At 46.8% G+C, this 23730-nt stretch overlaps 1 protein-coding gene across 2 annotated transcripts in view; it reads left to right on the top strand.

The window, feature by feature from the left end:
* The window catches only part of RFX4 (regulatory factor X, 4 (influences HLA class II expression)), a 134070-nt gene that overhangs the window by 75184 nt on the left and 35156 nt on the right, over positions 1-23730 (top strand). For both annotated transcript variants that reach the window (XM_014535987.1, XM_014535988.1), the window contains exons 7-13: positions 1257-1334; positions 5021-5184; positions 14604-14704; positions 16706-16764; positions 20246-20390; positions 22543-22637; positions 22990-23107. In XM_014535987.1, coding sequence (XP_014391473.1) covers positions 1257-1334; positions 5021-5184; positions 14604-14704; positions 16706-16764; positions 20246-20390; positions 22543-22637; positions 22990-23107 — 760 coding nt within the window. The remainder of the gene's footprint in view (positions 1-1256; positions 1335-5020; positions 5185-14603; positions 14705-16705; positions 16765-20245; positions 20391-22542; positions 22638-22989; positions 23108-23730) is intronic.

The following is a 23730-nucleotide window of genomic DNA, read 5'->3' as shown; positions in this document are numbered from 1 at the left end:
AATACAAAGCTAGAAATCTGAATCAAGCATGGACTTTCACTGATAGTAATGTATCAGTTCGTTAGTTATGACAAATGCCCCATATTAATGTGAGATGTTAACAATAGAGATAACTGGGTGTGGGGTTATAATATGGGAACTCCCTGCACTATCTTCAAAACTTTACTACAGATCTATTATTATCCTAAAAGAAAAAATTTAACTACCTACAACCTACCCACCTACCAACCAACCTACCCACCCATCTCTGAGTTACATGGCCTCCTGCCCTCTCCTCTAATGGCTTTGTTATAAAGCTTATTTTCCTGTGTGCTGCCCAGGATAAGGTGAAATCATAGTTCCGTAGACAAGATTTTCTAGGTATAGCGATTCATTTTGGGCCATAGGGTACCTGGAGGAAGTTATTGGAAACACAAATCTGGGGACTTTTCCCTGGGTCGTCACGGGTTGCACGCACCTATCCTGGTGCAGCCCGTGCGCCAATAGGTGCGGAGCTCCTGCTGTCCCCACGTGACGCTGGGAGCTGGGGTGGCGGTGGATGAGGCAGGAGGCCTGCTCACAGTCGAGCAGGGAGCCAGATGATTGCAAAGCAAACTACGTTTATATTAAGCACATGTCTGCAAGAAAAAGAATGCAAAGAATACTTTCCATCTAAGAACTAGATAAATCCTTATTGTTTCTCAAATGTGCTTTTTTTTCTCCACAGACTTCTTACACCATAGCTTTGAAATTTTTGGATAAGGAGATGGGAGAGAAAATTCTTTTGCTAAGCAGATTCCAGAGGATTGCCAATGTCTCCCTGATTGTGGCAAAAGCACCTCTTATAATACACTCTGGGTTTTAACTTTTCACTCTCTCAACTGATGAGGGGAGTTTAATTCATAAGCCCTGCTGAGCTCTCCTATGTGCCAGGCGCTGTGTGAAATGCTGGATAAAAAAGCACGAATAATGTGCCATTTTATTCTCCCAGAGCCCACAGTTTCATGGGGTGAGAATGGGGACAGAGAGTGCAGCCTGTGTTTTCCATACCAAAAGTCAGTGTTCTGATAGAGAATCACTCCGCACAGCAGGTGCTGTCTGAGGGTCAGCGAGCATCACCTAAGGAAAGCGAGTCTCTGTGGGGTCTTGCAGGATGAGTAAGAGTTAGGTGAACTTCATCCCCTCAACAGGGAATAAGTGAGTTGAAAATTGAAATTCCAAGGGCAGCAGTAACATGTACTAAAGCATCCCGTTCTTGTTGATCCCTCCCCCCACAGGTTTCTACCTTTATTATGATGTACAGAACACACTGTCAGAGAATACTGGACACTGTGATAAGAGCCAACTTTGATGAGGTAGGTCAACAAGCGCCTGTGTTAAAATACAATAAAACGACTCCTGGTTCATGAGCTGCTGCTCGGTGCCTGACCTGGAAGCCCCTGATGCACATTGTCAGCTCACTTAATCCTCACAGTGATCCTAGGAACCGGGCACCGTTGCTGTCCCCACTTCATAGACCTTCTGTGTGGCTAGCGGGTGGTGTGGGCTTTTCCCAGTCTAACCAGTGAGCTGCATCCTGCCTGATTGGCCTGCGAGGAAGACAGTTTTGTCAGGGTAGCATTACATCCAGAATTACAGATTCAGGGAAGCTGGAGGAAAGCATTTCTGTATTTTGGATTTAATTTCTCCTGAGGCGCGTCCACTGCGGCGCATTTGGAGTTGGCTACCGGTCCCCTCCATTCTCAATATGGCCCACATATGTATCAAAGCCCGCCAGTAGGGGACTGAAAGAGTTAATTCAGGAAACGAACTACCTAGATTTTTTAAAAATATATTTTTATTGATTTCAGAGAGGAAGGGAAAGGGAGAGAGAGAGATAGAAACATCAATGATGAGAGAGAACCATGGATCAGCTGCCTCCTGCACGCCCCCCCCACCCCTTACTGGGGATCGAGCCGGCAACCTGGGCATGTGCCCTTGTCTGGAATCGAACTTGGGACCCCTCAGTCCGCAGTTTGACGCTCTGTCCACTGAGCCAAACCAGATAGGGCAGGAAACTAACTTTAAATAACCACTTTCAATTATTTGCCTCTGATTACTTCACCTCTTATGCTTGCAAAGAGTCAGAACTTCTTCCTTCTGTCTAATAATAAGTTTCCACTTGTTAAATGCCTACATGATCCAGGCATTTTATAGAAGGGATGTGATTTCATCCTAACAATAGATAGACACTGTCATCTCCATTTTATAAAAGCTGGTAACTCTCATCTCATATACTCAGTCCTGAGCTCCAGGTTCAATTGGAATCTAAGTTAACGGCCAACTTTCTGCCCCAAATTTGCTCTCCAAGTCTTAGCTTACCACCGCCATCCACCCAGTCACTCGGGCCACAAACCTCGATTCTTCTCTTTCCCTCACTCTTCATGCCCAGTCTGTCGGGAAGTCCTGTCGGCTCTACCTCCAGATACAAACACTGTCTGTCCATTTCACACCCAACTTCCAAGTGTCAGCTCCTAAGCTCTGCACTGTTCCCTCTCCCTCCTTTTTCCTCTCACTCTGAGGAGCCAGTACCTTTGGACATTAAATGGTCTAACATGCACAGAGCAGGAAGGGAGGTCTGGGTAAAACACCCCCTACAAAGGCGGCTCCAGAGAAGGAGTGCTGCTCAGGGCCCCCGTGCCTCTCGAACAGATGCCGCAACAGACACTGGTTTTCCACAGATTTGTTTTACACACGCAGCCACCGGTCTTTACAGAATTTCTGCTGGAAATTGACTGCTCATATACTGAAAGACTAGGGCTGCATGCAAGGAACACCTGGAAAGGCAAATGAATTCAGAATGTACCAGATCTTAGGAATCAACCGGGCTGAGCTTCCTCCTTGGAGTTGGAAGGGCAGGCAGAGGCTCAGGACTCAGCCTGAGACCAGTGCCCGGCGGGGGGTAGGGGGGGCGCGTGTCAGGGGACAGCAGGGGATCCTCTGGAGGGCAAGCACCTTGTGCACGCAATGTGGCCATCTCTCAGGCCCAGACAGAACAACCGCCAGCCACCAGGTGTCCCAATGACAGGTGAGCGGAGCCACAGTGAGGATTCTGGCTGGCCGACATTCAGATTTAGGCAAGGGTGTGCCAAATGCTTAGGATGGAACACTGATTTCTTAGGCCTAGTAGTGCCTCCATGATATAATAGTAAGAGCTAACCTTTATTAAGCATCTAGGACATGCCACGCACTATAATAAGTACTTTTAAGGAATCATTACCAAAACCTATACGGTAAATACTACTTCTATTCCCATTTTCCAGTGAGGAAACTCGGGTGTAGAGATATCACACCCTGGTTGGTAGTGGTGCTAGGACTGGAACCCTGACAGGCAATCTTCACCCATCTGCACTGTCGTAGTTTTAATGTTCAGTCTGGATGAAAACTTTGCCATATTTTCACTGTCATGGAATTAACAAAACTATGACTAGAGTTTCACAGTTTACAAACCTGACTGCATCCACCACTTTGATCATGTTTTTGGCAACTACCATTTTCCCTGTAGGAAGTCAGGGACATGCTTTTCTCCCCATTCCTTGCCCCCGGAGCCTCCCACACAGTGTCGACACTGGGAAGTCCAGGCAGGCCGTGGATGTCGGAGAAGTGAGAGCAGGTCGCCAGGCTGGGGTCGGGGGAGCCTGGTGAGGAGAAAGCAAGACCCACTCCTTGGAGGGGCCTGAAGGACGCTGCAGGTCACCAGGGCAGGGGCAGGAAGCAGGGAAGGGGGCAGTCTCAGGAATGGGGGAGAAGCCCACTTACCATGTGAAGAACAAGGCAGCCACAAGAGACAGGCAGACAGGGGCTCTATGTCACCCATTGCCTGGCTTGCTATCTGGCTTTGGACAAGTAGGTGAATGTCTCTGCAAAATGGGAGTGATGAGTCTCGCTGTAATAGTGTTATGAGTATTAAATGAGAGAACCTATGCAAAGTATCTGGCATATAGTAGGCACTCAGTAAATAAAGCTAATGCCAGTAAGGGTACCACCTCCAAAGTACTGGGCTGGGGCACTGCATTTTCCCCTGCATTGGTTCAGGACAGATAGGGGAGCCAGGGATGTGGATAATGTCGTGGGTGGGAGAGCGCCCCTGTGGAGGAAGGAAGGATACAATAGTCCAGGAGCCAAATGGAACCCATGAGATCACAAAAGTTCAGTTATTCCCCCACTTCAAGATGAACCATCCCCCAATGTTGGCTAAAGTCTACTCTGGTAGACATTTTTACATGTTATTATATGTACAGGTTAACCATCTTCTACCATGTCCCTTCACTCACCTTATCTTGTTCCACCCCTCTCCCCGCTACTCTGCTCTCTCCCTGACCTCCAAGTCACACACTAAAAAGACAGGTGTCAGGGCCATCGGGGGTTCTCTGGAAGTTCACTCAACCATTTGTTCATCAGCAACTCAGCTTGCGTTCCTGCTGTCATATTAATAATACCTCCACATTTGAGTGCTACTATGTTCCTGATCTGTGCAATGCAGCTTACTGCCCAGATATCAGCGTCTAGCATCCTATAATGGCACCACCCGGCAGGGCTCTTTGGGGAAAGGGAGGCATTTGGATAGGAAGAAATCCTTGCACTTTACCCAGTTCGAGGCTCACAGGTTTGAGTCAGGAGATTTTTGTTGGTAGCACCTACTCTCTTCCCTTCCAGACTTATTCCTCTTACTAGCAACTCATGGCCCTGGGGTACAGATAAGCCCATAGAACAGTAATTCTAGTAATCTGAGCTTTTAAAAAACAATACCCCACCTTCCCTTCCTTAAATTCTCCCCAGACCACAGTGAGCACGAAGGGGTGAGGGGTTAAGGAGCTAGTCCTCTCCCAGGGCAGAATGGACCCAGGCTGCCAGGCCACACACATGGGCAAGGAGGACCTTCCGGGCCTCCTGAGCCACACCAGGCTGGCGTGGCCGTGGCCGTGGCCGTGGCCGAGTCCCAGGCCTCTGTTGGGAGGGCCCAGTGTGTCCTCATGGATCTTCTCTCTGTGGGTCGATACAGGTTCAAAGTTTCCTTCTGCACTTTTGGCAAGGGATGCCGCCCCACATGCTGCCCGTGCTGGGCTCCTCCACGGTGGTGAACATCGTCGGCGTGTGTGACTCCATCCTCTACAAAGCGATCTCGGGAGTGCTGATGCCCACCGTGCTGCAGGCATTACCCGACAGGTGGGCACACTTCTCATCTCCCCTCAGGCTGGTCCCCAGCATTTACTGCTCCTGCTTCTCTTTATTGGGTTCTAATCATGCACTGTCTGGGGCCTTCCTTGTTGAGAAAATCTCTAACACAAAGCCATAAAAGGAAAACCCAATGGTAACAGTAAGCACCATTAACATTCGTGGTTTTTTTTAAATTAAAATTTAAAAATGGTTAAAAATTCAAAGTGTATAATATGGTATACAGTGAAGAGTCCCCCCTCCCCCTCTCTTTTTCTCCAGAAACCAGGTTCCCTGCCCAGAGCATCATTATTTTCTTTAATGTGTTGCAGGATTTTATTTGTTAATGTTTTATTTAGGTTTTCTGCATCAAAAGTCATAAATAAGATTGGTCTGCATTTTCTTTTTGTGTTTAATCTTTGTCAGTTGTTGGTATCATTGTTTTTTGTTTTTTTGTTTTGTTTTTGTTTTCATTTTTGTTTTTGCTTCATAAAAGGAATCTGGAAGTTTCCTGTCCCCTTTTTCCTAAAGTCTAAACCAGTTTAAATTGTATTGAAATTACTTGCTCTTGAAGATCGCATAGAATTAATTCCCTTTTGAAGCCATCCGGGCCTGGTGTTTTATGGGGGTAAATCTTCAAAAACTTTATTCTTTTTTTTTATATAATAAGTGCTCAGTTTAGATTTTCTGTTTTCTCTGAGGCAAGTTTTGGTAAATTATATTGTCCTAGAAAATTATCCATTTATTCCAGATCTTTAAATTAATTTGCTTAGGGTTGAGCAAAGTGGGTTTGTGCACTCACTGAATTTCCTCTGTGTCTGGTTATTTCTGCTTTACTATATTTTAGTTTGTGTGGTTGTGCTTTCTGCCATTTCTTTGTAGTTAGCTCACCTAATTTTATTATTTCAAGAAAAAAACCTTTTGGATATACTTATTGATGCTATTATTTTTTCTAATATATTAATATCTGCTTTATTTTACTAACTCGCTCCTTTCCTTTCTTAAGTTTACTGTTATTCATTTACTCAACAAATACTATGTGCCTGTTCCAGTTCTAGGAGCTTCAGTTCTATTAGTCACACACCCCTCAAAATTAACCAAAAAATAGATGCCTGATTTATTTACACTTTTTACCCTTGTTTTATAGCATTAAGTATTTCAGGCTTAGATTTTTCTTTGAGCACTGTTTTAACTGTATGCCATAGGTTTTGAGATGTAATATTTTAATAATTGTTCTTTTCCTAAATATATTGGTTTGGAGTTCTTCTGTGGCCTAAGAATTTAAAAAGAGCATTTAAAATTTTCCAATTGTTAGGAGCTAGTGTTTTCTGGTTGTTATTTTCCCTTTTATTGCTTTGTGATTAGAGACTTTCTAAACTATCTCTTTGAGACTTAATTTAGGTTTCCCCTGTTGTCTAACATATGGTCATTTTGTTACACTTGAAAAGAAGGGGCACTGTGTCTTCAAGGTACCACTTCCACATTTATGTATTTGGACCAAGTTTGTTGTTGTTTAGTTCTGAGACGTCTTCCCACTTAGAAGTTGAATAAAAGTGGCAACAGTAGGCACCCTTGCCTTCTTTCTGATCTTAGAGGAAAAGCTTTCAGCTTTTTACCATTGAGTGTGATGTTAGCTGTGGGTTTGTCATAAATGTCCTTTATTATGGTGAGCTATGTTCCCTCTATATCCACTTTGTTGAGAGTTTTTATCATGGATATTGAGTTTTTTTTCAAATGCTTTTTCTCCATCTATTGAAATGATCATGTGATTTTTATCCCTCATTTTGTTGATGTGTTATATCACGTTGATTGATGTGGGGGTATTGAACCCCATCCTGGCATCCCTGGCACTTGATCATGGTATATGATTCTTTTAATGCACTGTTGAATTCGGTGGGCTAATACTTTGTTGAGAATTTTTGCATCATGCTCATCAGGAATATTGGCCTATAATTTTCCTTTCTTGTAGTGTCTTTGTCTATTTTAGGTATCAGAGTAATGTTGGCCTCGTAGAATGAGTTTGGAAGCATTCCTTTGTTTTCAGTTTTTTGGAACAATTAGAAAAGAATAGGTATTAATTTTCCTTTAAATGTTTGGTAGGATTTGCCTGTGAAGCCATCTGGTTCTGGGCTTTTGTTTTATTTAGTTCCTTCCTTCTACTAACTTTGGGCTTTATTTGTTCTGTTTTGTATTTCTTTAGGCACAATCATAGTTATTTTAAATTCCCTGTTTGATAGTCTGGTTCCATAGATTGCTTTATCTCTTGGGAGTGGGTTGTGGTTCTTAATTTTTTGTGTATCTTACAATTTTATATTGACTGCCAAACAGTATGTGGAGCAGTACAAACTGAGGTAAGTAGTATGTATGCCTGGAAATGAGCATGCCTTTTCTTCTCCAAGGCTCTTAATGTGAGGAAGTGAGCCAGGTTATTCAGGAGTTCACTGGGGTTGGGTTTTACTGTTGCTATGGTTACCTTTCGTATCCCAGCAGATTTAAATTCTTTTGGAGTGCTTGTGCTTAGGTTGGAAGTTTGTTTGTTGAGGGGGGTTTTTCAATGTTACTGCTACATCCTCAGCATTAGGTCTCCCGTGTACCACTACTACACTTGTGAGCCTGTTTGGGGATGGGGTGAGGGCGGGGTTCTCTGTTATCCTGACTCAGTCTCAAGTAAGCCTGTGGTTTTGGCAATCAGAGTTGGGCATTTTCAGTGATCATATCCCACTCCAGAGATAAATCTCTAGTAGTTTGAGCCCATGATGGTTTCTGCCAAGGTTAGAAAGCTTTTCCTTTCCTTCCTCCCCTCCCCGGCCACCTGCAGTGAGTCTCTCCCGGCACCCAGGCCAACAGTATTTCCTGCCCTTCCCCTGGCCACTGGAGGCTTTTGTTCATAGGGAGGGTGGTCTGAGTAGGGCTGCATGCTTCTCTACAGCAGTGGCTGCTCCCCTCTTCCAAGCTGCTCCTCAGAGGTGGGCTTCCTCCTTCTCCTCTCCTGCCCCAGTTCTTTGTGAGCACCTGGCTGGGCCCACGGAGAAGACCTTGTAAATAGATGTGAATGTGAATGTCCTTTGCCTCTGTGGCTCCCAGAGCTCCATGTACTCACGCTACTTCACACTCGGCCTTTAGCTATTTAAGCTGAATTCTTCCTTGGCTATGGGATGTCCTCCTTTCCTCCCTCTAACACAGATGAGCCAGCTCCCAAGTCCTGTCTTTCCACAAATTCCAGGCTAGGTGGTTGTGACCTCAGCTCTTTGATGGGTTAACAGAAAAATAGGATTTTATAGATTATCTGGCTTTTTCTTATTATGGTGGGAGTGATGCTCTTTCCCATTTTCCACATTCTAGGTAGAACAGCAACACACCTAAATAGGCCAATAAAGGTTGCCTCCAGGTGGGATTGTGGTCCAACTTTAGTGTCGTGCTTTTATGCATTTTTCAAGTGTTCTACCTTAAGACTGAATTATTTTTATAATCATATGTCTAAGCGTATGCATGTACCAAATTATATATATATATATATGTATATGTGTGTGTTTAATGAATGAATGAATATTTGAGTCCTGTGCACATGCGTGCACGCACACACACACACACACAGGCCCCTTTAGGTTTTGAGTTATTAAATTCTTGTACATTGATCAAGTGAATTAGATAATAACTAAATCTCTGTCTCCATTTTTCTAAGAAGGAACCTCCTGCAGGATCTGTATAAGTATACACATCTTTATAAGAGAGCTTCACATGCTGCTAATACTGCTTATAGGTGCTGTACACACAAGGCATTTATGGTTTATTATAAAGCAGTGCATGGGGTACAAACAAAAGACTAACCCCTGCCTCCTCCTCTGTAATTGTCTTGTTTTTATAGAAGTGAGCGTTGAAGCTTAAGAGCTGAAATCACTTGTCCATCTTCATCTGCAAATAAATGAAACAGCCAGAACTCAATATTCATTCATTCATTAAACAAATGTGTATTGATTACTACACTGTGCTAGGTCCTGGAATGCAGCATTAAAGAAGATAAACATGCACCCTGCCCTCACTGAGCTTACAGTCTGCCAGAGGAGACAGTTCTTCAGAATTACGTAGTTAATTACCAAATGACCTTTGGCTTAGAAATCCAGTGCCTTTTCCATTAAATCAGGAAGACAAAGTTATTGAAAAGACCAGCTGACTTTTCAGTTGTTTATATTCATTTGTCCCTCACTTCTTTGCATGCCTTCTGTGTGCCTGGCCCTGTGCCAGGCCAGGGGTGGAATGGGAATCAGGTCTAGCAGTTCTCACAGCCCTCCTTGCCCAGGCTGGGGTGCGGCTGCCCAGACCATCCGCCCCTTCCTTCCCTGCTCTGCAAAGCATATTGAAATATGCTTTCTGGTGAATAAGTGACAACATAATAGAGATAACCATGAATCATGCACTCTTATTTGCAAGAAAGATAGATCATTCTCAAACTTGGGCTTTTCACCTCTGTGAGCTCTCAAGGGGAGCTGGCACAATGGTTGTTAATAACCATTGGTCTAGCAGATGTAGGGAAGCATGTTTGGGTGTAGGGGCTTGGGGATGGATGGGCAAGAAGGATAAGGTATCAGTGAAGCAAAGAGAAGACTGAAATTCTAAGCAATAGCCAGGCCCGTGGCCGAAAAGCAGCAGGAGGCCCTGGTCTGGATGCGGGGAGTCCAGCATCTCAGGTGCGTGCGCAGTGTGGGTGTTTCCATCACCCAGCCTGCAGCCAGGCTGCGCTGAGCTTAAATCTCGGCTCTTGCACTTATTGCTGCATCTCCTTGGCAAATAAAATAACTTATCTGAGCCTCAGTTTCTCACCTCCCTGCTGGGAATAACAATCACACCTACTTGTTGGGGAGGGGTAAGTAAGAAAATGCGTGTGAAGTGTTTAGTGCTTGTCACCTTGCACTCATTAAAAAGTGGCTGCTATTAGCACGCTTTGCTGTTGTACCAGCATCACTGCTGGAGGTCATTCAGGCAGTTTCAAGTGTGGAGCTAAGATGCAGGGGAAGGGCGGAAGATGTGGGAGCATCTGCAGGAAAGGGAGGGGAAGGAAAGGGATTATGCACCCCTGTGCCTGTGCCTGTGCCTGTGCCTGTGCCTAGCAGAGTGCCTGATACAGAGGAAGTGCTAAATAAACGTTGAAGACTGAGTGAACCCAAAGCCCTGCATGTGCTGGGCGGGCCCTGGGAGAGCCAGCCTGGGGAGGAAGAAAGGGGAGGGAGTGGCCCAGGAGGGAGGCAGGATAAGTCAGCAGAGGAAAATCAGGCTGCAGCGAGTGTACTGTGGGAGGAGGTATGTCAAGAATCGGTGTGGTCCTCATCCCCTGATGTTACAGGAAGGAGGAGTGGGTGGGGAGGCATCTCTCAGACCAGGTGATGAGGGGAGGACAGCTCCTTGGACCCCCTACCCCCATCAGGGCAGCCTCAATGTTTAGGTTACTCAAAGTCCTGCAGCCCCACGTCTGAGTCCCAAAATAGAAACTTTTCCAGGCAGAACTCCCCTTGCCTTTCTTCAGCTTAAGCCAATCAATTGCACCAAGTGAAAGGCCCCATCAGCAATCCTGCTGCTTACTTGCTGCTCCCAGACAAAGGCCAGCTCCCCGCTCCAGCCGCGAGTAATCCTCCTGGATATGTGTCATGGACGGAGAATGGCAATGTCCCCACCAGTCCAGCAGCCGCAGGAGGGTCACTCTGGACACTTCTCTAGATTCTGACCTCCGTTAAGAGCAGCCAAATGTTCTGAGATTTAATCTCAGAAGTCGGATCCAAGTGCTACTAACTGATACTGGTTTAGAAGCTTTGCTTTGTTACAAGTGCAGGGCTTTGGGTCCACTCAGTCTTCAACATTTATTCAGCACTTCCTCTGTGCCAGGCACTCTGCTAGGCACAGGGGTGCATAATCCCTTTCCTTTCAGGAAGACATACTTGACTTCCTTCTTCCCTCACACACCCACATCCACTCACCGGAAATCCTGTTGGCTCTGCCTTCAAAATATTTGAATCTGACCATATCACATTATTTCCACTGGTACCACCCTCGTCCTCCCTCTTGCCCGGACTCTTGCAGTAACTCTGCACAGCTCTCCCTGTCTGTCCTCGCTCTCCTACAATTGATTTGCAGCACAGAAGCCAAAAGAATCTTTAAAACATATGGAAGGATTGAGAGTGTTGAGATGGTGGGGAGAGCTGGGAAGCTGGTAAGGAAGGGAGCCAGGCTGCTATCTGGGGCAGCAGCTTTCCAGGCAGAGGCAGAGGGAGAGGGAGCAGCAAGTGCAAAGGGCCTGGTGAGGCTGGCAGGGGCTTGGAGACACAGAGAGGGGGCTAGTGCCAGTGGGAATCAGGGGAACTGCGGGGAGGGGCTGAAATCAGAGAGATAAAGGGGAGCATTTGGGTAGGGCCTTGTGGGGAATACATCTGAGCTCGGTGCATGGTGGGGTTGGGAGCCATTAATCCATTTGTTTCACTTAACATTTCTTATGTGCCTACTAGGTGCCTGGCACTCTGCCAGGTGCTGAGGCTACTGTGGCGCACACAGTCCAGTGGGAAAGATGGACATTAATCAGATAATCGCACAAGTGAGTGCATGATGACGAGCTGTCACAGCTCAGGGCCCGTCCAGAGGAATCCTTGGGGGCTCTGACCCAGTGACGGGGCTTCAGGGAAGGCTTTCCTGTGGAAGTAACACCTGGTCTGAGATCCGATGGAGGAAGGGGAGCTGAGTAGGTAAGGAGGGGTGGGATGAAAGGTTGCCAAGGGCACAGGCCCCGAGGTGGCAAAGACTGGGCAGAGGCCTGTGGGGCTGAAATGTGGATGAAGGGAGGAACCGCACAGTGAGGCTGGAGTGGGAAACAAGGCTAGAGTGTGAGCTTTGGGTGTGAGGATGTTGGTTTTCAAGCAGAGGTGAAACAGATCAGGATTGCAAGTGCTTTGGCACAATCCCTCTGACTGAAAGATGGGGTGGAAGTGGGAAGGTGAGCAGGGCAGGGAGGCCCAGGTGAAGGATGAGGACAGCTTGAAGTGGGAGAAACCTGGAGGGGGCTGAGAGGTAACTTGAAGATAAAATCTGTAATGCCTGGCAGTGAGAAGAGAGACTATTTGAGTCTCACACTAGTTGCACTAAAAGAGGAACAACCAGATATTATAAGCTTCATAATGTGATGCAGTGGGCAGCCACCTATGAAGCTTTTTATGCCTAAAAGAAAAAAAAATCATAACTGAACTTAAGTCTTTAGACCTAATTGCCACTTTATAGAAAGCACACAGGATAGGTGAACAGGTTAAATGCACCACGAGGAAGAAATCAGAATGTGGGGCATTCCAGGGAATAAATAACATGAGGGCGCCCATAAACCAATGGCATGAAATAAACTTTTAAAGAGACTTAAGAAATAGAACAAGGCAATGTTATCTTTTTTATACAATGTGTGGACTTTGTTTGGATCCAGATGCTAACAAACTAGAAGATTTATTTAAGAGAAATTTGAGTACAGACTGGACTTTAGATAATCTTAAAGAATTACTGTTCATTCTGTTAGGTATACTAATAGCATGGTGATAAATTAAAATGACAAACTGTTTGCTAATTATTGAAGCTAGGTCATAGATATTTGGAGGTTTATTATGCTATTCTCTTTATCCTGGGGTATATTTGAAATTTTTTTAATAATAAATAAAGTTAAAAACAAAGTTCATGGAAAGTAGAATCTCCACGAAGTAGGGAATACAAGAAAAGAACCAGCTCTGACGGGGAAATGATGAGTTCAGTTTGCATATGTTGAGTTGGATGTGCCTTTGGGACTTCTAAATGGAGGGGTCCTGAGTCCTGCAGACCTCTGCTTTGGAGATATCACGGTGACTGTAGATGGTGACTGATGCTGTGGGCATGGAGACTGATTCCCAGGGCAGGAATCCAGAGGGAGGAGAGGGCCCAGGTCTAGTCTTGAAAGAACTGGAAGACATAACGGCCAGGTAGAGGGGGCTGAGCTTTGTGATTGAGGGGGAGGAGCCAGAAGACAGAGGGTCACAAGTGCCAAGGGAAGCAAATGTGTCCAACAGGAGGAAGGGCTAACAGAGCCGAATGCTGCTAAGATGTCAAGCAAGATGAGAACCAAAATGAGTCCATTGGGTTTGAGTCAGGGATGGAGGTTGCTCTCTGGGTGAGGGACAGGAGTGAACAGGAGATGACAAAAGGGAGACAGAATCTAGACAACTTTGAAGAAGTATGTCTGTGAAGAAGAAGAAGAAGAAAGAGGGTCGTAGCTTGAGGAGTGAAGAAATGAGAGGGTTTTTTTGTTTTGTTTTGAAGACGAGCCAATGTTGGAGCACTAAAATGTAGAGAGGAATGACCCAGGACAGAGGAAGAGGTGGAGCATAGGGTAGAAGCGGCAGTCCGTAATGTGAGATTCCTGAGAAGGCAGGAGGGGATGAGCTAGGGGATTGGCTCTTTGATTCTATCAAGAAATAGGAGGTGGTGAGACCTGCTGGTAAAGAGTGGGAAGTAGGCGGATTGGAGGTGTGAGAGTCTTGGGAGAAGGTAGGACTTTGTCATGGAAAAAGGAAAGAATGTATGAGCAGAAAAACATGGTAGGACTGCCCAGTGGGGAGGAGGTTGGTGATCATGGTGGGACAGGAGAGTCGGTGGGAGACTGAACAGGGTAGTGTTGGTGGAAGGCAAGGATGGTTGTATGTCAGTGTGGGGAGAGGTCCCTGTGGCCCGCATGACTAAGGAGGACTACATGGAGGACACTGGAGTGAGGGCTGTGTGCAGGTGGGATCCTGAAAATGGTGCTCAATGTCTTTTCAACTCCAAATTTCCATCTCACATTGTAACCTACTGCCCTTCCCCGACCTTTCACCCCTCCAGCCCCCTCCCACCTCCTGCTCCAAAAAAATCCTGAACTTTCCAAATCTGATATGAGTTCAAGGTCCATGTCAGGATTGTTTGCAAGTTAACAATACGCTGTTGCTTCCTAGTCCTTTCCAAGCAGCAAGCAGTTCAGTAAGCCTGGGCCCAAGCCGGGTGGGCAGGCATGCCCATATGCTGCCAGGGTTCCTGTCCGACTGGGGGGCTGGGACAAGCTGGGCAGCATGAGGAGGAGAGGCCAATTGCAAATCGGTGCTCGGAGGCCCACTGGCCACTGTCTTCACCCCTTATACCAGGTTCTACAGAAACACGGAGGATGATGTTTTGCTTGCAGAAAGTTCTGATGGCTGCCCAGCCTTGCACGGTGCCTGCAGGGTCTCCTTGTCCACCGGCACTGGCACAGAGCACATTCTGCTCATGCCCTTCTCAGACCCACCAGCTCTGCAGAGCGGGGCTGCCAGCCTCGCCTCTGAGGTTGCTGCTACGAGTGGCACCTGTTGGTTGCAGTCTGGTGGAAGGACTGGGCCACACACGAGGCACTTAAAATGTATCCTTCCTCTTTCTAGCTTAACTCAGGTGATCCGGAAGTTTGCTAAGCAGCTGGATGAGTGGCTAAAAGTGGCTCTTCACGACCTCCCAGAAAACCTGCGAAACATCAAGTTTGAACGTAAGTGCTGAATTTGGGAGTGGAGGGGAAGGGGGAAAGCAGTTTTGTGCCAAACATCTTACATAAAATAATAACAACAATAGCTTCCATTTACTGTGCATTACTACAAAGCACCAAGTATTATGCTTAGCACTTTCCATACATTAACTTGTTTAATCCTCACAAAATGTTTCTTACGGGTGGTACACCTGCTTTCATAGAAAAGGCAACAGGCTTAGGGGGGTAGTAAGTAGCAGGGGCAGGATTGCTCCCAGATCTGTCTCCCAGAGCAGAAACACCAGAGTTTCTGCTCATCACCTCCATGGTCCTTCTCTCACTCATTCTTATGCCACCTCTTCGGTGTAGGACACAGTGTTGCTGTTCACAGATGGGGCTTCAAGATGCAGTGAAAAGTCCCCAAAGCCACACAGCCAGCCAGTCACTAGGGGTCCAGAGTCCAACTCCCGTCTGTCTAGCCCCCAGACCCGGAAATTCCCCTGAGTGCCTGCCCACAAATGAAACTGGTCGCAGGAGACAGAAAACAGCGTGGGTCTCACATATTTAATGGCCTGCCTAATGAGCAAGCCAAATTAATATTTCTCATAGGGGTTGGGACTGCGAATCTTCTCTCTGCTGAACGGCACCCTCACTCCACAGCGTTGTTTTTGCCTGAGGAAACTGGTCCAATTTCTGTCCTGATGTGTCTGCACTAGTGGGAAGACTCACTATTAAACAAAGACGAAATGATTTCAAGCAAATCAAAGTTTTAAGATATATGTTTCTTAAAACCGCATTTGAATACAACCTGCCTTTCTTGCCCTAAATCGGTGCCCCCAGTAAAAGGAAGGAGATCAAATTACCTCTCTCCGCAGGCAGAGGGGCCCTTTCAGCGGCTCTGAGGCCGCCTGCGGTGCCCATCACCTACTGATAAAGCCCACTTTATTTCACGGCTCTCAGTTCTTTTCTTTCCCCCAGCACTAAATTCCACATCACAAAGTTAAAGAAAAAGTAATTAAGGAGAAGGATTAACGATTGATCAGCCTGGAAAATTAGAAGTTCTTCTGTCCCCTTCCCCCCGCCCCCATTCCTCCACCCCACGCCTTATTTTTCAAACCAAGCTGGCTCCAAGTCCAAATTACAATAATCCCAGGGCCACTTCTGATTGTTTCTTGACCAGTTCAGAAATTAATGAGAAGAATGCCCATGCCCGTTTTAATTACGCTGACAAAACAAACTTGTTGAAAGTTGGCAGTGAGGAGCTTTTGGGACCTTCCACCTGTGGGTGCCTGGGGACACCCACTCTTCCCAGGGAGCCTTGGGGTGCACCTTGAAAATGGGCAAGGAGTGGAAACACACACCACTCCAAATGATGGTAAGAATGAAGACCCTGGGCAGGCACGTGGCTTGTCTGCTTAAGAATTCACGGAACAGGACCACACCACTTCAAATCATTGGCCCACTGTGTCACCATAGGACACAGAACCATCAGAACACGCCTTGGGTCATGGAGCTCATTCGCTAAAAGGGACAGATGACCAAGGCAAAGCCATGTTCAAGGAGCAGCTCGGGGTTCCATCGTCGGAGCCACCCCTAGCAGCTCACACCCCCGAGGCTCACTCAGGGCTTCCTATTAGACAGACTGCATTGTAAAGGACCTTCTTCAAAGCTCCCACTTGATTCTTGCAATTATTTATGGGGAGTAGGGATTGAGCCTGCAATTAGCTAAATGAAAGACAAGTAAATAATTGCTTTTACTCACGGTTGATTGACACCACGATTTCTCACACCTGCTAGTGTGACTTTGAAACATATGCCCCAAATATCGCCATTTTAGGAAATAGTTGTCCAAATGGGAAAACAAAGACTCAAACGCTGGGTTTCCAGTGGGCTTCTAAAATGAGTTGGACAGTGAGACAAATTTAGGTAAATAAGAAAGTTACTTTTTGAAATCTGCCCCTGGAAAATCTGAAGCAGGACCATAAAGCCTGCAAATATTTCAAACTGCCTCTTTTCTTCTTTCAGTGTCCAGAAGGTTTTCCCAAATTCTGAGACGGCAGACTTCACTAAATCATCTCTGCCAGGTATGTGTCCTGCGCTGTGTTCTAACGACTGCTGAGTCATTACAAATGAGGGCAGATCCACAGACCAGCTGCCCATGGGATGTCGGGGTGCAGCTGTTACCTTTAGTTTCTACATACAAGGAATAAAAACATTAGCCAATCACTAAATAGCTTCAACTAACAAAATGATGTCTGACATTAGTTGCCCCTTAACCTGTTCTAGGGTCTCAAGTTTGTTTTCCTTCTGTAAATTGGGGTTTCTCTGACACTGGATAATTCTTTGCTGTGAGAAGTTGTTTTGGGCATTGTAGGTATTTAGTAGCATCCCTGCCTTCTACCCACCTGATGCCAGCCAGTAGCACCCCCTCTCCAGCCCCCAAGTCCCACCTGGATGTCACAGTCAGGAATGTCCCCCGGCCCTGCAGTGTAGCCTGGGCAGGGTATGCCTGGTTGTGAGCCACTGAAATGGGTGATCCAAACAGATATGGAGGATGACTTATGTGTTGTTTTTGTGTCATCCAAAAGAGTTCAAAGCCACGAGGCATGTTAAATATTTAGCCAATTTTATTTGTTCTTCTAGATTTCTGTTCTTTGGAGCACAAAAGTGACATATGCTTACCATTTACAAAGTTCAAAAATAGCAAAAGTGTAGCACAGTAAAAAGTGGAAGATTCTACTATAACTCCATACTTATAACTGATGGCATAAAGCTTTGCATTTTTATTAATTTTGCACCTTAAGGAAGGGACTGTGAGTCGCCCGTTACCATTCATTCATTAACATATTAATGATCTAAAAGCAGAGGGAGCAAGCTGGTGGCTGCAGGTCAAATCAGCCCTCATATGTGTGGGGTTATTTTTACTTGATTTGCATGTGTTCAAAGACATTTTTTTACTCAGCCACCAATAATTGAAACTTGTAGATGACAGCTGAGCACCCAAATTTTCTGTAGAAAAACGTTAAGAGCTGGCACTCTCAGCACTACACCTCCCCAGGGCTGTGATCAGCTGGGCGGGCTGAGCACCTCTCCAACGGCACTGTCCTCGTCTCCCCACCTTCTCGTCCACTGACCCCTCGCGCATGTGTCACCTGCCTGCTTTCTGTGTTTGGGTTTGCAACCCCCCCTTAGAGTGTTGGTTCTGGGTTGGTGCCAGCTATTGAAGGTCAAGGTGGGAGGGAGGGCTTTGGAGTTAGAGTGCCTGAGGCAGGCTCCAGGCCGGGAACCAGAACGGGTAAAACTGCACCCACACACCTCCCTGTTCCTGCTCTGCCCCTGGCATGAACAGCACAGGGAGGGATTTGGAGATCAGAGGGAAACCCTTCCACGTTCCTGTAGGCAGGTACAGAGGCCACACTGGACATTGTCCTGGGACGTGGCAGAGCCTGACAGATGAATGGGATTCAGTGAAGAAAATAATATTGGCAAATGAAAGACACACTGCCATGTTTCCCAGGGAGCGTGCCTCTGGTCATATCAGGGAACTAGACATGGTCTTGGTGCATACCTGGACTTCAAAAAGTTTAGGAAAGCCTTTGGCCCTCTCTACTGCACAGGTAGGTAAAAGCACCTACACTTACGTGTAAGGGTGCGTGTGCGCGCGCGCGCACTCACACTTCCTCTCTACTTTCCATGCTGACATATGTAATTTAATCAGCAAATGCTACCTTTCCATCTCACTATCAGACACGGTCCTGGATCAGCCAGAAGACTGGGGTTGGTGCTAAGAACATTTCGTGGAACGTCTTAGTATTCCAGCGAGCTTTCCTAAACACACACGGCAAGTCAGACTACACAGCACCCGACCAAAAACACACCCCTCCCCCCCCAGTACTTACACCTGAGATCTAAATATCCAGACCCTTTTGGATATACTGAGCAAGCAAATTGACATTCATATCTCAGCCATTCACTCCACAAAATCTTTTTGAGTGCCTACTGTGTGCCAGGCATTATGTATGCTCAGTGGTATTTGCCCTCAGCAGACAAAAAAAGTCAATGAAAAAATAATCCAAAGTGGTTAAGTGCTATGAAGGAAACATAATGGAAAGAGAGAATGATGGGGCATTGAGGTCCTGCTGAGATCAAGTGATTAGAGAAAGCCTCTCCATGGAGTGACAGCTAAGTTGGAGTGTACGTAATGGGAGGGTTGCTGGACGGGCAGGGTGAGAGAAGGACGGCACACTGACCCCGTGCAAAGGCCCTGAGGTGTCATTGCAATCACTACAAAGAGAACCTGAATAGCAGTCGCCTCTTCCATCCAGCTCTTACTCCTTGAACTTTGCCCTCTTCGAACATAACCTTAATAAATCCTCGACAGCATTCCTCCATGAGAGGCAGGTCCTATGACACGTCCATTTTATAGACCAGGAAACTGAGGTTGTTCCACGTGCCTGCCCCAAGTCCCTCAGCTGATCAGCAGCGAGGCCAGGATTTGAACTAAGTATATTTGTATGTGGAATCCCAGACCTCCACATTTGGTGGTTTTCATTACCATTAGAGACTGACTCAGTTCACATACTCAATATTCAGGCCTCTGTGACCTTCGGAGTTCTACGATGATCCAAGCTAGCTTTTACTTGAGTTCAGACAGTCCGGGTGTAAAGGTTGTTGTTAGTATTTACCTTTGCCTGGAAATTCACAAGCATTAGGAGACATATAATGTCCATGTGTATTTGAAATTATATATATATTTACATTTTACTAAAGACTCCTTTGAAAACATGCAAGTAAAGGAAATGTTTTTCTTTGCTTTTATCAATATTGTTCTGACTTGGTGGTTCCAAGTATTAGTGATCCAAGTGTTGTTTCAACCTGCAAATCTAAGTTCTACCAATGAGGGTTTGCTGAGACAGCTACAACTTACACACACACACACACACACACACACACACACACACACCCATAAACTACCAAGTCTTAAGGTCTAATTTCCCTTTTACTCCATCTTAATTATATTTGTTGTAATCATTACAGTTACATGAAAAACAGAAAGCAAAATCAGAAAGCTAGACTACAAACTGCGTCAGAATGCACTCACATGTAAACACACACAAACTGAAAGGTTCCTGGGTCAGAGCTGTGGTGGGCCCGGGCAGCAGGACCGTGCCTGCTCCAGGACTGGCACTTCTTGGGCGAGGGAGACATAGAGCTCCCGTCCCACAGGCTGGCATCAGAGAGCTGGCAGGTCTCCGGGCCCCGTCCCATTGTTCCACGGGGTCAAGACCACGGGGCTGGGAACAGCATGGTTGGGTCTGGCCTAGGCCACCATGAGGTCGTTTTTTAGCAAGAAAAGGAGGTCTGTGTGAGAGAGCCTCAGAGAAAAAGGGTACGGATCTTGAGTTATGGACTCACCTACTTATTTGCTAAAACTATTTTCCTGAATTTCAAAGTAGTTTGCACAATACCCTTGGCAGATTCCTTTAAAAGGCTTAAAGGAAATAAAGTGAAGGGGTTCTCCCCTGACAACCCCTGAGCTAAGGAGCTGGCTGGATTGGATTACAGGCCTCTCGAACGGTGATCCACAGCGCGGACATCACATTCCAGATGCTGGAAGACTGGAGGAACGTGGACCTCAACAGCATCACCAAGCAAACCCTGTACACCATGGAGGACTCCCACGAGGAGCACCGCAAACTCATCATCCAGCGTAAGACGGTCTACCAGGGTCATGTCATTTTGATTTTTTTTTTAAGAGAAAGTATCTTGGGAGATACTTGGGAGAAAATATCTTGGGAGATAGTCATGCCTGGGAATGCTCTGCATACTTTAAATTAAAAAGTGCATGCTGGGACTTGAGCGTGCTGGTGGGAATGAGTAAGTGCTGCTCTGGTAAGAGCATGGGCTTGGGGTGCCCAACAGACTTTGACTCAACCCCTGGCTCTCGTGCATGGTGACTTGGCTTCCGAATCTGTAAAATGGGGGTAATGCAGAGGGATTAATTGGGACAGTGTGTGTCCTGTGCCTGGTGCACAATGTAGTGCTGGTAGATGAGGTGGTTAGAGGGCAAGCACTCAAGTCAGGCCGTGTTTTAAACTTGCCTCTGCCATTCACTATCTCTGCAACCTTTAGAAAGTTGTGTATTCCATAGTGCCTCCGTCTCCTCATTTGTAAAGGAGGGTAAGCGTAGCACCTAACTCCTTGAGCTGCTCATTCATTCATATTCAACAAACACTTGAGCACAGAAGGCACTTGAGCAATTGCTCCGTACCACGTACCGTTCTAGGCTCTGACATACACATTCTAGGGATGGTCTAAGGTTAATGTGTCCACGTACAGCACTTAGAGGAGTGCCTGGCACATGGCAAGCAGTGGATAACCGTTAGCAGTTAGCACTCACTGCCACCACCAGCAGCTCAGATGCCCAGAGAGTGGGACGAAGGGCGAAAAAACACAACGAGAAACTCAGAGACCTGTTTCCAGTCCCTGCTCTGTCCCTAACTTCGAGTGGATCATGTCACCTCATTAAGACCTAGCTTCCTCATCTGTAATATGAGGCGGGTCAACTAACCAGACTTTTAAAGCCCCTGCTCATTCTGCAATGTTAGGACCGTCCGGTAGTCCAGGAAGCTGACCTTGTTAGGGGCTATCAACTAAGTAAAGTGGGACAACCAGCCATTCCAGAGAAATGGGGAAATAAAACCGCTCAGACAAGTGAAAACTACAGACATGTGGATCTTGAATTGTGGTTTGATTTACAAAAAACAAAATAAAACACACACAAAAAGTAATGAAAAGAGACGTTTCAGATTGGAGACCACCGCAGAGATGTTTGTTTCCTCAGTGCTCCTCTGCTTGCAGAGTACTTCCCAATCCATGATCGAACTTGCAGCTGAAACCAGGGGGGAAGGGGTTCGATGATCCACCTTTTCCTGATGCAGAACTGAGGGCACAGCAATTGCTTCCTTTAATGCAAAAATATTTATTAAGCATCTACTACTTAGGTAGCGGAAGCTGGTCAGGCTACTGCCCAGTATGGTTGTGGTTTAAAAACATTTGAATGATCAAATGTGCCCTATCACAGGGCACCGAGCAAGAGAGCAACAGCGCTGCTGTCCACTCAGGCCAGCCAGCACCCACGGGTAACAACTGCATCACAGGTCATGCACCAGCTAACGAAGACAGTGGACAAAAACGCACGCATAGCCCTGACTGGTTTGGCTCAGTGGATAGAGCGTCAGCTTGCGGACTGAAGGGTCCCAGGTTCGATTCCTGTCAAGGGCATGTACCTTGGTTGCGGGCACATCCCCAGTAAAGGGTGTGCAGGAGGCAGCTGATCGATGATTCTCTCTCATCGATGTTTCTAACTCTATTCCTCTCCCTTCCTGTCTGTAAAAAAGTAATAAAATTTATTTTTAAAAAAACAACGCACGCATGCACACACACACTCACCACAACACAGTATTATGAGTGATATACTGAAGGCAAAATACAAAAAGTAAAATGCTATGAATATATAGAGGGGCGTGGTCAGTGCTGGTAAGGGGCACGGAGAGGGTAGAAAGGATTTCAAGGAGGGTCGTGTCCCCTGGGCCATTAGGAACCGAACAGTGCAAATAGGGGGAAGTGCCTGAGAAAAGCAGGGCTTGGGGGAATGGCAAGGACGACGGGGTGGCCCAGTAAAGCGCTCACAGGCATGGGGATGAGCCGGGAAGGATAAGTTGGGGCGTATTTTCCAAAGCCTTGAATGCCCTGCTAAGACTAGGGTTTTCATTTCTTCAGTTTTCTGCCTTTGTGCTTTTTAAGATGCGTCTCTGTTTAAACCCAGTGCGGTGATGTGTGGGCTCTCCTCTGTTTGATAGTGTACCAGGAGTTTGACCACCTGCTGGAGGAGCAGTCGCCCATCGAGTCCTATATCGAGTGGCTGGACACCATGGTGGACCGCTGTGTTGTGAAGGTTGGTAGGTGGGAGTGGGAGGCGCAGCCCTGGGCCCTGCAGCCCATCACTCGCCTTCGTGACATGTGGGTAGTTCAGAGCCCTGCAGCGAGCCACCTGGAGGTTCCTCAGCAGCCATTGGCCCCGGTCTCCCTCCCCCACTTCAGCCAGGCCAGCACCCGTTATGTATATTGGGCCTCGATGAGAGATCTCATTTTTTCACATGTATTTTTGCTGATAAAAACAGAAAGTTGAAAACCATTGCTCCATACTTTGAAATTGGAGACCTACATAAGCCTTCCCGTCAGTTTCTAAAGCCAGTGCTAAATGAAGGGTCAAGTCCAGCATGTTAACGTCATTCACTCTCTCGTAGGTGGCCGCCAAGAGACAAGGGTCCCTGAGGAAAGTGGCCCAGCAGTTCCTCCTGATGTGGTCCTGCTTTGGCACCAGGGTGATCCGGGACATGACCTTGCACAGTGCCCCCAGCTTTGGTAAGGCCTCAGCAGTCCCCGCTGCCAAACACTGGTTTTTGCGCCATCTCTGTCCAGGTCACCTCTTGGAGTCAGCCACGGTGTTACTGGTTGTCTCTGAGGCCACAAGGACATTGCCCTGAAATGTACCTGTTCTGGGGGACACCGTTTTCTTAGCACTTTCAGGGAGAAAGGTGAATTGTGAGTAGTCAGGGTGAAGAACACAAATCTGAAAGTGGGAGGTTGGCACAGGCAATATCTGAGTTCAGAGAGGAATGGATGGCAGTGGCTGGGCGCCCTGTTTGCCAGATGTGCCAGGATTGCAGGGTTCCACCGTGGGCGCTTCCCAAGCCTGGGCCTGTGAGGACGTCTCTGGCTGGGCGCCCTGTTTGCCAGATGTGCCAGGATTGCTTCCGCAGGGGCGACGTTGCAGGGTTCCACCGCGGGCGCTTCCCAAGCCTGGGCCCGTGAGGACGTCTTGGAGTTTGAGCATTTGCAGGGGCTCGATTGGCACTCCAGCGATGGGTAGACTGTCTGATTCCTAAAAGAGGACTTCCCATTCATTTCCTTTTGTCTTACCAAGCCTTCAGGTTCTCCTCACTTCAGGAGACATTCCTACCCTCAGTCCTCAGCTACTGTTTTCC

This window comes from Myotis brandtii, unplaced genomic scaffold (assembly GCF_000412655.1).
Source record: "Myotis brandtii unplaced genomic scaffold, ASM41265v1 scaffold155, whole genome shotgun sequence".
Taxonomy (NCBI): Eukaryota; Metazoa; Chordata; class Mammalia; order Chiroptera; family Vespertilionidae; genus Myotis; species Myotis brandtii.
Note: the sequence above shows the minus strand (reverse complement) of the source record. Positions and strands in the feature narration are given on the sequence as shown.